We start from the raw sequence: 14,143 nt of genomic DNA, 5'->3' as shown, positions 1-14,143 counted from the left end.
ACGTTTGTAGAGGATAAAATTCACTGTCGCCTCCAAACTCTTATAACGGAACCTGCAAATGTTAACTAACGAACATTAGATTCCATTAAGATCAAATTCTCCAATATTTCAGGTCTCTAGACCAAAATTCTGTTTTCTGGGTAAGGGGCGTGTGAACATTGCGCCCCACCATACGCCCCGGACCTCGACAGCCATGATTTTCAAAAAAAAAATAAAAAATTAAACGGAAATATACCTTGACTTCAGCGGATTGGTCGTTCTCATCTCTTCCCGAGGATGACGGATTGCTCGCTATTACATGTATAATCAAGCGTTTAGGAATGAATTGAGATTTGAAAGAGTTTGAGAGGATAAGAGTTTTTCAAATATATGAGAAGGGGTATTATCGTTTTTTTTCCGAGTCCAAGGGTAGGAATTAGTGGCTTGAGAATAGTAATCCACTTTATAATTAGACATGTTTTAATGTCCATGTATCATGTTTAGGAAAACTAAATGTTTGGACATTTATATATTGCCATTTAGGGTTTGATTAACATATTTTAACAAGTTAAAAAAAAAAAAGGATAAAACGAAGTAAAGAAATTTGGACCAAATCATAAGGATAAAATTGCCATTTAGCTTTATCAAATAAATAAATAAATCTTTAAAAAAAAAAAAAATTGCCATTTAGCAAGAGCTAGGGTTTTATGCTCCAATTTATTTAGCTCTTGGCTCTATTCTTCTTCTACCGCCTCTTTTCCGTCGATCGCCAAGGTGTGTATTTCCTCTCTTATGCTCGACTTCTTGTTATTGCTCTCATTTATGGAGCTAAAAAAGCTTGTTCATGATCGATTACGTACATCGGAAGTTTTTGAAAGTGACAATTGCGTTGCTGAATGCAGGTAGGTCCAGTTGAAGGTTACAAGTGAGAGTAACAATGGTAGATAAGACAAAGGGAAGAAAGGAGGAGGTGGTCACCAGAGAGTATACCATCAATCTCCACAGGCGCTTACATGGCTGGTAAGAATCTTTTCTTTGACTCTTTGCGAGCGTATAATTTCTTTTTAACCGGCGTAAACATGCATCTAGTGGCGTTTTTGTTCTAATAGTTTCTTCCTAACTTCGTTTGAGTTTATGATTGAATTGGATACTGCCTCATTCATAAATTGCGGTTTTGGATCTAATTTGTGAAAACCTGCAAGTTTCTTAAGCTGAAAGATTAGAATTTGAGCTGAAGCACATAATTGTGAAATTTGCTTATCATTTTAATCAATGAATTGATCGCTCTTTGGTGGACAAAGATAATGGGGTCGGATTGTCCAATTGATTGAGGTCCAATTGTAATGGTCAGGTTAGACAAGGACTGGTGCAGAACACCTTTAGCTTGAGTGCAAACTTGTGGTTTAGATAGGTATAGACTGTTGATTTATTAAGCTTATGATGGAACAAGAGAAACAGCGGATGAGGTATGGTCGAGAGAAAGATTAGGGAAAGGGTTTAAGCTTTAAATGATTCGGATTTGGACAATTTAGAAATGCCTAGCATATTATGCCTTGAATTTTCAATAAACATGCATCTAGTAGCGTTTTTGTTCTAATAGTTTCTTCCTAACTTCGTTTGAGTTTATGAATTGAATTGGATACTGCCTCATTCATAAATTGCGGTTTTGGATCTAATTTGTGGAAACCTGCAATTTGCTTAAGCTGAAAGATTAGAATTTGAGCTGAAGCACATAAATGTGAAATTTGCTTATTATTTTAATCAATGTATTGATTGCTGGTTGGGTTTGTTTGATGGAGGTCGAATTGTAATTTGTAATGTTCAGGTAAGACAAGGACTGGTGCAGAACACCTTTAGCTTGAGTGCATACTTGTGGTTTAGATAGGTATAGACTGTTGATTTATTAAGCTTAATGGAACAAGAGCAACAGCGGATATGGTTGAGAGAAAGATTAGGGAAAGGGTTTAAGCTTTAAATGATTTGCATTTGGACAATTTAGAAATGCCTAGAATATTATGCCTTGAATTTTCAATAAATTTGATGCACATGTAATCCGATCAAGATCCTTTTGGGATGTAAAATAGGAGCCTTGTGTATTAAGACATAGTACTCATAGTCTTGGAGAATATAACCAGCTTTAATTGTCTTGGGTTTGGCTGCTGTGAGCAGTTTGTGTATTTTTTTTTTCCATTAGAGTAGTTTGTGTTTGTTGTTTAGAGGGCGAGCCTTGGCGCAACGGTAAACGTTGTTGTCGTGTGACCAAGAGGTCACGGGTTCGAGTCTTAGGAGCGGCCTCTTGCCAAAATAAATTGGTAGGGGAAGGCTTGCCCCCAGTACACCCTTGTGGTGGGACCCCTCCCCGGACCCTCGCTCAGCGGGGACGCGTAGTGCGACCGGGCCGCCCTTTTTAGAGTAGTTTGTGTTTGTTGTTTTCTTCCGAGGAGACGAGTTCCTGTTTCTTATGGTGCATGATACGCGACTGCTATACCCCAGTTGATACTTTGTAATAATGGTCATGTTGATAATATATTTATTCTGTTTCATGAATCCAATGTGCACTATTTGAGTTCGTATGAATATGACTACTTGTTTAAGATGTCATACATACAAGTGAGTAGTATATGTATTTTGAGGTAATTGATGCTGAATTTGTGTTTTTTTTTTTTTTTTTTTTTAAAGCACATTCAAGAAGAAGGCCCCCAAGGCCATAAAAGAGATCAGGAAGTTTGCCCAGGACGCGATGGGTACAAAAGATGTGAGGGTTGATGTTAAACTGAACAAGCACATATGGAGCAGAGGGATCAGGAGCGTCCCAAGGAGGATTAGGGTTCGCATTGCCCGCAGGAGGAATGACGACGAGGATGCTAAGGAAGAGTTGTACTCTCTTGTAACCGTTTCTGAAATCCCAGCAGAAGGATTAGGAGGTATAGGCACCAAGATCATTGAAGATGATGATTAATCCTCCTACATCTATTTTTAAAGTTATCAGCTTATTATAGGCTAAAGGTTGAAAGGGAGCTTTTTCTTAATTTTAGTTTACCATTTTGATCTGGTTGTAGTAGGGTAATTATTTACGATGTTTCAACTTAACCATTTGGACATGATATTCTTACATTTTGCATCACACCCATATAGCTCTTCAATTATTTATTTTTTTTAATGAAATTGGGTTTGAACCAGTACTGTGTGCTTTCTTTGGATTCAACACTTGCTATTTAGACTTTAGATCGGATGAAGAAGTTATTGAATATTTGAATGTCATCCACAAATTTTTTGAAAATTCTGTTCCTAGGAAATTTTATTTGGACAATTAGTTTTCCAAATTGTTTGTTTATAACACTTTTAAGAGTCCTGCTATTTCTTGATACTTGTATTAGATGGTATGCACAAAAACCTGTATTTTCTAGAGCTGTTAATTTTTGGCATATGATTGTACAATTTACAGAGATAATAATCTAACACTCTGTTTTGACATTCCAATAATCTGTTTTGACTTATTAATTAAGACAATTGATATCAAGCACATATAATTTTGACATGTGGCGTCACAGTAGTCCGAACCAACTCTCAGAGATAGAGTAAAGATAGAGTACGTGGCATCCCACAATCCATCACCATCTCATATAGCTCAACATCATTATAAATAGAGTAAGTCCAGATACACACGTTCATTCATTCTATTAAGTGTATATTACAACTTTATTTACTCATTGTAATCATCATATAGTCCTTTCAAAAACTGATTTAGACATCGGAATAGGTTTGTTGTACAATGGTCCACCTTTAATCTCGTTTCTATGTAGTTGCAGTTTAACACGTGGATTCTCAGGATTCAACTATTTCAATAATGATGGAGTAATTGCAAACTCATTATAAAGGTAAAATAGAAAAAATTACCTAAAATTAAACTTGACAATAATATGAAATAAAAAATTTTGATTAAATAAGACAATTATTTTTAGATGGAGTGAGTATCTATTACTATAGATAATGCAATAAACAATTTTAACGCATGACATGATAATAATGTTTTTGCTGACGTGTCTAAATAACACAGCTTTCCGTCTTAAATCGTTGCAGATATTTTTAACCCAACTTTCAATTCAAAATCCAAAATCTATTTCCTTAGTGTCTATATTTGTAGGATCATCTAAATAACACAACTTTCACATATCCAAAATCCAAATATGGTTCTCTGATTCACCTTCCTAAATCCGAATATGATTGTATGGTTCACCTTTTTCTGCGACGATTATCTCCCTTCCGAGAGCGAGCATGACTTAACTCTATTGGTTATTGATTTTTTTGAGGATGGAGGCAATAGGACCTCTCAAATAGAAGTAAGCATCCTTAACCATCTCATCTACCTTTAAACATCAAAATAATGTTACATAGAGTCAATATAATTCTCTCCAAAATATTATCAGACATCATTACTAAAATAAATTTTTTTCTCAATTCTCCGGCCGCCTATCGGGACTCGAGCCCCCAACCTCCCTTGGTTCCGCCCATGCATTGCATATACATATATAAAAAGAAACTCCTATTCGATATCTTTTTCTTATCAACTACTTTACTCTTTTAGATCTTTTTGTGCCCATCATTTCTTACCTGCCACTTATGAATTGCTCCTATATATATATATTGACTCATTGATTTATACATCATTTTACATCTGCTTTGTTTAGAATTGATTTTCCAACCAAGTATCATTTTGGTTTTCTAACTCCATCCAAAATATAAATAAAAATTGAAAGGAGAAATGAATAAGATAAGTATTACATTAAATTTGATCTCTTTTTTGAATGTTTTTGATTCAATTCTAACGAAGTTTACAATTTCCCTATCTATTGTCGACATTGATGTGAAAAAGCGACACCAAAAATATTATTGCATTTACATGCCCACTTACCCATTTACAATATAATCTCTATTTTTCTTTCTACCATTTATATATTATACATAGGGCTGTAAATTAGAACTGATTATAAGTGGTTCAGCGTTCGATTCAATAAAAGTTCGACTATGTTCGATTCAATTTATAAATAAGTCGAGTTTGAACATAGCGAACTCAGCTCGAAAGCTCACGATCAAGTTTGATTATAAGTTCATGAACAAACTCCATTGTAATATTTATGAACACGTTTATGAGCAAGCTTAATTCGATTATTTTTTAATAATAGTACTTTTTATAACAACGTAGTTTTGTGTGGCTTTACAAAAATATGTAGTTTTATGTGTAATAAGCTGCTCACGAGCAAAAATTTATCAACGGAATTAACAAGTTGCTCGTGAGCAAAACTCGTTAACAAGCTCATGAGCAGCTCTCGAACACGATGTTGAGCTTGAGCCTGAGCTCGTCAATTTTCTAATGCACCAAAAATAAGCAGATCAAAGCTCCTGTTGATTATGGCTCTAGCTAGTTATACAACATTCATGCTTCTAAGGAAACACAATGCAACGTTGGAATCATAATAACTTGAAAACCTTTTTATGTTAAAATAGATCGTTCCGTGGATTGAACAGAGTCGCATCAAACCTTTGATTTGAAATGAAAAATCAGGAGTTTTGGTTTTGGCTTCTTAGAACCTTGAAACCTTAAATTCAACACATTGAAACCTTAAATTCAACACTTCTTGGTCATGAAAAAAAACACACTGACAGGACAACGTTTTAAATGCAGACTAAACGCAGAAAGAAAACGGAGAATTGTGATCACAAATGGCTGAATGAATAGCAGATGCTTTTCAAAAGTAGAGCTCTGAATACAACAACATTCATCATTTAAGCAAATATTAATTTCTATTACTTTTCTGAATTCAATATACAGTCTAGTTAGATCTATACAAGTAAATGAATTAGAGGTCGCCACAATTCTTAAATTTCAACGTAATAATAGGAGGAAATAAGAAATTGGGCCAAAAATAGGTTGTAAGTTATCAGAGCACAAAAAAACAGCTCTTTTCAACAACCTAATATCTCATGTTTCGTATGATCAAGTTCATTCAGTCGTATACAGCATAACATATGCTCTGGCAAATCCTCTGCCTTGTTTCCCTATTCAAATAGTTACAACACAATGTCACGCCCAAACTATTATTACTGAATTTTGTAAAGGTCGTGCATTTTGATAATTAAATATGTTTACCTGAATCGTTAGTCCAAAATCCAAGGTACACAGTTTCAACCTGTTTTGAAATGCTTCAAATCCTTTCCTAGATATGTAGCTAAATCTATGCATATCAATGTCTATCTCCAAGTAGTTTTCTCCCTATAAGAAGTAAAAAGATGTAAGTTGCATTGGATTTCAATCCCACAAAAACAAACAAAATTATAACTACAACCAACCAATTTGTCATTCAGATCGCCGAGTTTCCTCATTGAAAAGCTACAACATTGATAGAAGACTGGAAACAGGCATTTGAAAATTACCAAATAGAATTCATGTTGAGGCCGTGAGAGAACAGGTTTTTCATTGTAAGCATTTATAAGCTTTCTCTCCGTAGAGCTTAATTGGAGCTCATCAGCATTTGCTAATCGTCCCAAAATCTTCAACCTCTCTCTAAATGGTGCAATTGTATCAAGTGGAAAGCCTCTAACTCTCTCAACTTCATCATTAATTAACCTCTGTACAGAAGAGAGAAGTATGACACATTGTGACATTACTTAGTAACAATTAAGTAACATTACTAAGTAATATTAAGGCTTAAACAATTAAACATGCCAAAAGTGGATATATATTTATCTTACACCAATACTCTCTTGAAAATGAGAGGGAAGCTCTTTCGAGTAACCTTCAGACACCTTGAAATACATGACCAAGTTCATTCCTTCTCCGTCACTTTCGCTTTGAAAAATTGTGGCAGGATACAAAGGCATCTGCTTGATAATACATCATGTTTTGATTACAAAGAACACTATACTGGGAAACAAAACTAGTAAATATGCGTGAACAACGGAAAAAGTAAGAACCTGGATATTTACTAAAAGGAGAGAAGGGATTTCATCGATTGCACTAATGGATGGAAGTTCCACAAATCGAGCAATATGATTAATTTTCTTTTGAGAAAGGAAGATATCAGCACCAAATGGATGAAATGCAGCACAGTTTGAAGCTTGATCTTTCTTCTTGTCCCTATCAGACACATCACATTAATAGGAAAGCAAAATTAAGACGGCTTAACAACCTTAAGGCTACCAATACAGGTAGGAAAGAACACACATCAACTGGATTTTCCCCATCTAACAAACAAAGTTGCTTCTAATTGGATGTCATACAAAAAAATGTCAATGCAAGTGTTACAGGAATCTCAGAATCCTAAACCGGTATTGAGCTTAAAGAGAATCAGCTGTAGATATGAACAACTGTAGAAATAAATTGACCTCACCTAAAATAGGTGCCTCCTCTTACTTTGAAGGTGCTAGGCTCAACAGTGGACCATGAATCAGGCATCTTCTTATCCACAGGGCAGAAGGGAATTGAAAATCCAGCAAGTGGTTTTTGAAGAAGTGCTTTGGAGGAAACTGAACATCAAAAAGGAAAACTTAGTTAGCATAATTTTGGTACAGTTCGAAGAATAAAGGAAAATGGGCAAAAGACTGACATGGAGAGAGTGTAGAAGGCCCTTCTCGCCATTTGAATGAAAGTTTCCTTTTAGAGGAGAGTGTGCTAGGGCTTAACAGTGTTTTTTTCTTGTCAAGAGAGATGAGATTTGAAGCAAGACAAGGTAAACAATTGTTTGAAAGAGTCCGGCAAAGATTATTTTCCTCAATATTACCAATTGAAGCTCCATTTGGGTTATTTGCATCTCTTGAAATGCTTACTCTTTCTGACTCAATCATAGACAATCCATCTGGAACCAAAAAAGATGCAAAAATCATTTACTTTTTGAAAAAGAAGCAATTGTATATAAGTAAATCCACAAACCTTCACAAACACTGTAGAACTCATCCGATTCATGTGAGATAGCATCACATCGTTCTGCTGTTCCTATTCAAGTAATTAATTGAACTATTAGCCCAAAAAATAGATTTTCTTTGTTCGGGGAAAAGAAAACAAAACAAAACCTTGACTAGCCGGCTTCCTGTAAGATCGATCTGGATGGGCATTTTCAATTTTACTGGAACAGGTGGACATTCTCGATATCTTTCTCCTGCTCTGCCTCGGTCTAGAAACACAAGCTCCCATTTTGCTGAATATCTATCTCCCACTGGAAAATTGAAGCTGAGAGAGAGTAACAAGTAACAAGAATGGAAGTGGAAGAAGAAAACTATAAAATAAAATGCAGTTGTGTTGTGTGGGTCAAAGTTGGGGGACGCGTCTCCAAACGAGTTTTGTTTTGTTGCACGTGGGAGGAGTCCGTACAAGGATAAAGATCAGGAGTGCATCTACTCGTAAGGAACAGTGTTGGGTGCTGTGTCAATAGTTTGAACTCTTAAAAAGTAGGCCTGATGCTGTTCCAGCTACGGAAATTTATCTAAATGGGTGATTTTATCCCTTCAACCCTTCGAATATCTTATTTATCCACTTAACTCCATAAAAGTAGTATTTCTCATTTTCTCAATTTGTCCATTTACTCCTTCAACTCATAGAATGTCCTATTTACCCTCTTAACTCCACAAAAATGGTATTTCTCACCCCTTACAATCCGTTATCGAAGCCTAAATTGATACCATTTGTTAAACGTTAAACCTATATTGGTGTTATTTTATACGTGAAACCTAAATTGATACTTCCCCCAAAAATCATATGCCTATTTTGGTATCTTTGTTGAATGTATAGTTTAATATAGGGAAATTATGGAGATAGAGAGAGATAAATAATAACACAATTAATGGGTTGAATCACCTTAGTGATTATGGCTCAGAGGCCTTGTATTTATAGTGAGTCAATAGTAGTTTGTATAGGAATACAATACACAAGTATAATCGTATTAGAACTCTACCTAGCTAGGGTTATAGACAAATTGAAACTCTAACTAGATAAGAATCTATTTACAGAGATAATAGGAACATTATCTCTAACACCCCCCTCAAGCCGATGGCGGGCACGAACAAAGAGGCGAGAGTGTAGCATCGTGAAGCGAGCCGGAGCTAGCGGCTTGGTGAGTATGTCTGCAACCTGATCATCAGTTGGAATAAATCTGACACTGAGAAAACCTCTGTGAACTTGTTCACGAACAAAATGATAATCTAGCTCAATGTGCTTCGTACGGGCATGGAACACCCAATTTGAGGTGAGATAAATTGCTCCAACATTATCACACCATAGCTGAACCGGGGTGGTAAGGGAAATCCGAGATCCGAGAGAAGAGATCTGAACCATAGGAGTTCTGCTGTGGCATTTGCCACTGCCTTGTATTCACTTTCTGTTGAGGATCTGGCTATTGTGGGTTGCTTGCGGGTCTGCCACGATACAATGCTGGATCCAAGGTAAACACATAAGGCACCTGTGGATCATCGATCATCAGGACACCCTCCCCAATCACTATCTGAGTAACAATGGATGTGCGGTATTGGTTTGATGGACATGACTATGCCAAAGTATGATGTTCCCTGAATATAATGTAAGACCCTCTTAACTCCTTTCCAGTGCTCATCAGTCGGACAGTGCAGAAACTGACATAATTTGTTAACTGCAAATGCAATGTCAGGATGAGTGAATGTTAAGTATTGAAGTGCTCCCACAATGCTTCGATATTCATCTCCAGAGGTTAAGATGGTGCCTAGCTCCTTTGAAAGTGTTGGTGTGGTGGCCATGGGCGTTAGTGTGGGCTTGGAGTCAATCATCTTCACTCTGTCTAGGATGTCAGCCACATACTTGGCCTGACACATGTGAATGCCATCCTTCTCATATCTGATCTCAATTCCGAGAAAGTATTCTGCCTTGCCAAGATTGTGAATGGAAAACTCATGTTCGATGGCTGCAATAGTGTTGGTGATGTGTGCATGATGGTTACCTGTTATGAGTATATCATCAACATAGCACAGAATGTAAGTCTTTTTAGTGTCGGTGCATCTGATGAACAGAGAGTTGTCAGCCTGTGACATTTTGTACCCAAGGGAGAGGAGGAATGTGCGAAGGCGTGTGAACCATTCTCGCGGTGCTTGCTTTAATCCATAAAGACTCTTTTTCAGAAGACAGACATGATCTGGTCGATCACTGTCCCGAAAACCCTGCGGTTGTTCCATATATATTGTCGCTGATAAGTTTCCATGAAGAAATGCATTAGAGACATCCAGCTGATTGATGAACCAGTTGTTTGCTGCTGCAATGGCAAATACAGACCTAATGGTTGTAGCTTTGATTACTGGACTGAATGTTTCTTTGTAGTCAATCCCATCTTTTTGAGTGAATCCCCGTGCTACCAAGCGGGCTTTGTGACGATCAATGGTTCCATCAGACTTCTTCTTTGTACGAAAGAGCCACCTGGAGGTGATGACATGCTGATCATGTGGTCTCGGTACAAGTTGCCATGTGCCACTATCCAGAAGAGCTTGAATCTCTTCAGACATTGTTGTACGCCATTCGGGTTGTTTGTTGGCTTTACCGAAGCATGTGGGATCCACTGTGCCATTTGGATGTGTAGCTAAAAGCCCCTCAAACCTTCCTCTTGACTGAAGAGATGACTGTCGAAGTTGCATATAATGTTGTCGTGGACCAATCAGCGGTGCATTGCGAGGCCTGGGCCTTTCAGTTGGAATAGGAGCAGGTGGTGCAGTTTCAGGAGGAGGAGAATCTGTTTGTGGCATGATATTCTCTTCATGAGGTACTGCATTCTGTATTTCCGGTGTGGTGATGTTCACAGCATCAACTGGTGTGCTAGGATCATTCTGAGGAACAGGTGTTGATGCGGCGGAGACCACTGGTGACAAACATTGACGTGGAGCTAAAGGAGCAGTGTTTGTAGCTTCAGAGTCAGGGGGAGTAATTGGGGTACCAGGATAAGGTCCAGAATGGACAGGTGTGATGGGTTGGGAGCATGGAACTACGTTAGAAGTAGATAATATAGGATTGGGATTAGAGAAATTACCTGGATACGGGCCGAGTAAAGATGGTAGTTGACACGATGTGCTTACCCCCGAGTTGCTAGATGAAGGTGATGATGCAGTGACTGCTGATGCAGGAAATACTTCTTCATTGTGCTATACAAACTTGCAGATGTATATGCGTCCGGTGGCATATTCAAGACATATATCCCCAGAATGATTTTCTGATGGACCAAGGTAGACACATAGCTTGGAGCGAAAGTCAAATTTGTGCTGATTGTATGGACGAAGAAGAGGATAGATATCACTGCCAAAAATGCGTAAGGCCTTATAGGCAGGCTGTTTCTTGTAGAACAAGAAATAGGGTGAATTGTTGTTTAGGATTTTGGTGGGTAAGTAGTTGATTAGCCTAATATTGTGTATCATGGCATAGTTCCAGAATTTTAGAGGTAAAGATGCATTGGCTAGCAAAGTAAGGCAGGTGTCAACGACATGTCTAATTTTTCTCTCAGCTATACCGTTTTGTGCATGAGTGTGAGGGCATGCAATTTTGTGTATAATGCCATGTCGTTTGAAAAAAGGTTGTAGTTTTTGAAACTCTCCCCCAAGATCAGAGTAAATGTTCTTAACCCTTGCACTATACTAATTAGAGATCATGGCATAAAAATCACAAAAGGTTGAAAAAACATCACTCTTATTCTTTAAACAAAACACCCATCCAAATCTAGTGAATTCATCAATGATTATTAAGAAATAACGGTGGCCAAGACAAGAAACAACTGGAGCTGGCCCCCAAACATCCAGATGTAAGTTCTCAAAAATAAATGTGCTAGAGCGACTAATAGAGGGTAAATGGCTTCTAGCAAGCTTGCCTAATGGACAAAAAGAACAATTGCTAACTGGTTTTGAAGAGGATAGATTGTTTCCTTTGAGAACTGAGATGACTGTCTGATTCTGACAATGTCCAAGTCATGCATGCCACCTTTCAAACGACACCTTCTCTCCAACTAGCGCCTCCTTCAGGGTGGGTGTAAGCACATAAAGCCCATCTTTACTCAGGCCCCGTAACAGGATTTCCCCAGTTGTTTGGTCCTTCACAAGAAAATGGTTAGGCCAAAATTCAAAGAAACATGAGTTGTCACGGGTAAATTTTTGAACAGATAGTAGAGATTTGGTAAGCTTGGGAACAAGTAGGGCATCATTAATTTTCATATTATTGATATTTGAATTTCCAAAGTAAGAAATTTGCAAACCTTGACCATTGCCAAACTGAACTGTATCATATCCTGGATATGGCTGCATTTGATGAAGTTGAGTCGGATTTGCTGTCATGTGATTGGTTGCTCCTGTGTCTGGGTACCACGGCTGATTGGGACCCATGAATGGATTTGGTGGTTGTTGCCATGCCATGTGCGCTTGTGGTCCAGAATTGTAGTGTGCTCTTGAGTTGTTCTTTGGTCTTTTGCACTTGTCAGCCCAGTGGCTTGGATCACCACGATTGTAGCACTTGCCACTTCTTCTCTTCTTTGGATTCTGCTTCTTGGATTGATTTGTTTCCATGGTGGATACATTGGCCTCCCGATGTGCTGATACACCATCAGGTTGAAGCAGAGTTGTCTTTCTGGTTGATTGGATCATGCCTTCAACTATCTTCAAGCTGTGCAAAATCTCTTGATAGTTGATGTTTGTACCGCGCTGAGTTACAAGATTCTGAACAGTGGAGCGATACTCTTCTCCCAAACCTTTGTAACGAACTGACGGTAGTAGATGTCGATGGTAAGGATTCCCTGAGGCAGCCAGATCATCAAGGATGGATTTCACTTTTTGCATATACGCTGTAACAGACATTCCCCCTTGCTCAAGTTCATGCAGTTCGACTCCCATCTGAAACTGCTTACTGCCTGTAATAAGCTCGTAGGCATCCTCTAATGCTAGCCAAATATCATGTGAGTATTTGAGATATGTAATCTCAGAAAACACCTCTTCGGTGATAGAATTTAGGAGCAAAGTCCTAACCACATTTTCTACATCATCCCATTGAATAAAAGATGGATTTATGATTAAATCCGCAGCTGATGTCACAAAACCTGTTCTAGGAATAAATTTGGGTGGAGGTGGTGTTGAACTAAGAATGTGAGGAAGAAGATGATAGGTTTGAATGGTAGATTCCATGGACATTCTCCATGCTTTGTAGTTGTTCGGGGTTAATTTGATGTTAATGTTGATATTTGTGGGTGGTTGTCTTGGTTGTTCAACATGAGTGGAGATAGGTTCTGGATGGACAGGATTGTTTGTAGTATGAGGGATGGAGGAGGAAATAAAATTGTGTCTAACATTGTTTGACGGTGCATCAACAGTATTATGAAACGAATTTGAGAAGAAAGATGGTGAGGGATCATGGGATAATTGAGTATTGTAACAAAACGATGAAGTATGAGATTCAGAAATAACCTGATGTTTGTTACTGGCTTCAGCTGCCTGATACGCTGCTAGGGCAGCAAGAACTGATGGAGAAAATAGAGTTGGAGGTGTCGCGGATTATTGTAATTGAATAAATGGCTGCTGAACCGAAACTTGTTGATTTTGAGGAGGCGGAATAGCCGCCTGATATGCCGCAAGGGCGGCTAGTATTGCGGCGTCGTTGGCGGATGGTGTCGATGTCGCGGGTTGCACGAACCGCTGTTCGCGCGCTGCTGTTGCGGACGGAATGTGCACGGGTTATGCAATTGTAGCAGACGGAACAGACGCATAGGTTGCGACAGCGGAGGCGAAGGGCGCAGGAGCCGCGGTGGACGGTGCGGGAGGCGCCTGTGCTGCGGATGTGATTTGCGCCGGGGCAACCAATGCGGAGGACGCAAGACGCGCCTGGGCATTGGCCGCCCTTGCGCTGGCCGCCTGGTAGGCTTCGAGAGCCGCGCGAACCTCCGACGGGAAGGTATAGCTGACCGTGTGCTACAGGGGTGCGGCTGCCGCGGCTGTTGGTGCGGTAAGGAACTCGGAGTCGCCGGTGATGAATGGCGAGCTGAACCACCATCCAGACGATGCGAACGATCCACCATAGGCATCGTTCGTGTTTTGGGCAGCCGCGGAATTAGAGGCGTCGGTTGATGCAATCTGTACGGAGGCGACGGCGGCAGCGGCTGCGGCGGCAGCGGCTTTGAACTGTGAATAGGTG

At 38.9% G+C, this 14,143-nt stretch overlaps 2 protein-coding genes across 3 annotated transcripts; one reads left to right on the top strand and one right to left on the bottom strand.

The window, feature by feature from the left end:
- The first annotated feature begins 632 nt into the window (after window positions 1-632).
- Window positions 633-3,158, top strand: LOC136232463 (large ribosomal subunit protein eL31-like). The gene is made up of 3 exons (XM_066021643.1): window positions 633-753; window positions 882-999; window positions 2,659-3,158. Exons 2-3 carry the CDS (start codon window positions 917-919, stop codon window positions 2,936-2,938), a joined length of 363 nt encoding a protein of 120 aa, XP_065877715.1. The 5' UTR covers window positions 633-753; window positions 882-916; the 3' UTR covers window positions 2,939-3,158.
- Window positions 3,159-5,762: 2,604 nt separating this feature from the next.
- Window positions 5,763-8,235, bottom strand: LOC136232462 (uncharacterized). Of its 2 annotated transcripts, none has more exons than XM_066021642.1 (9): window positions 8,047-8,235; window positions 7,907-7,963; window positions 7,584-7,832; window positions 7,368-7,503; window positions 6,952-7,114; window positions 6,730-6,858; window positions 6,412-6,606; window positions 6,128-6,250; window positions 5,763-6,036 (listed from the first exon to the last, which is right to left on the bottom strand). In XM_066021642.1, the coding sequence occupies exons 1-9, from the start codon at window positions 8,165-8,167 to the stop codon at window positions 5,944-5,946; spliced, it is 1,266 nt and encodes a 421-aa protein (XP_065877714.1). In that variant the 5' UTR covers window positions 8,168-8,235; the 3' UTR covers window positions 5,763-5,943. The 2 variants fall into 2 exon arrangements, with proteins under 2 accessions (XP_065877714.1, XP_065877713.1); XM_066021641.1 differs by having other exon boundaries at window positions 7,907-7,969; window positions 8,047-8,234.
- Window positions 8,236-14,143: the final 5,908 nt, after the last annotated feature.

Source organism: Euphorbia lathyris, chromosome 6, assembly GCF_963576675.1.
Source record: "Euphorbia lathyris chromosome 6, ddEupLath1.1, whole genome shotgun sequence".
NCBI classification, from domain to species: domain Eukaryota; kingdom Viridiplantae; phylum Streptophyta; class Magnoliopsida; order Malpighiales; family Euphorbiaceae; genus Euphorbia; species Euphorbia lathyris.
The sequence above is the reverse complement of the archived record's forward strand: the minus strand, read 5'-3'. Positions and strand labels throughout refer to the sequence as shown.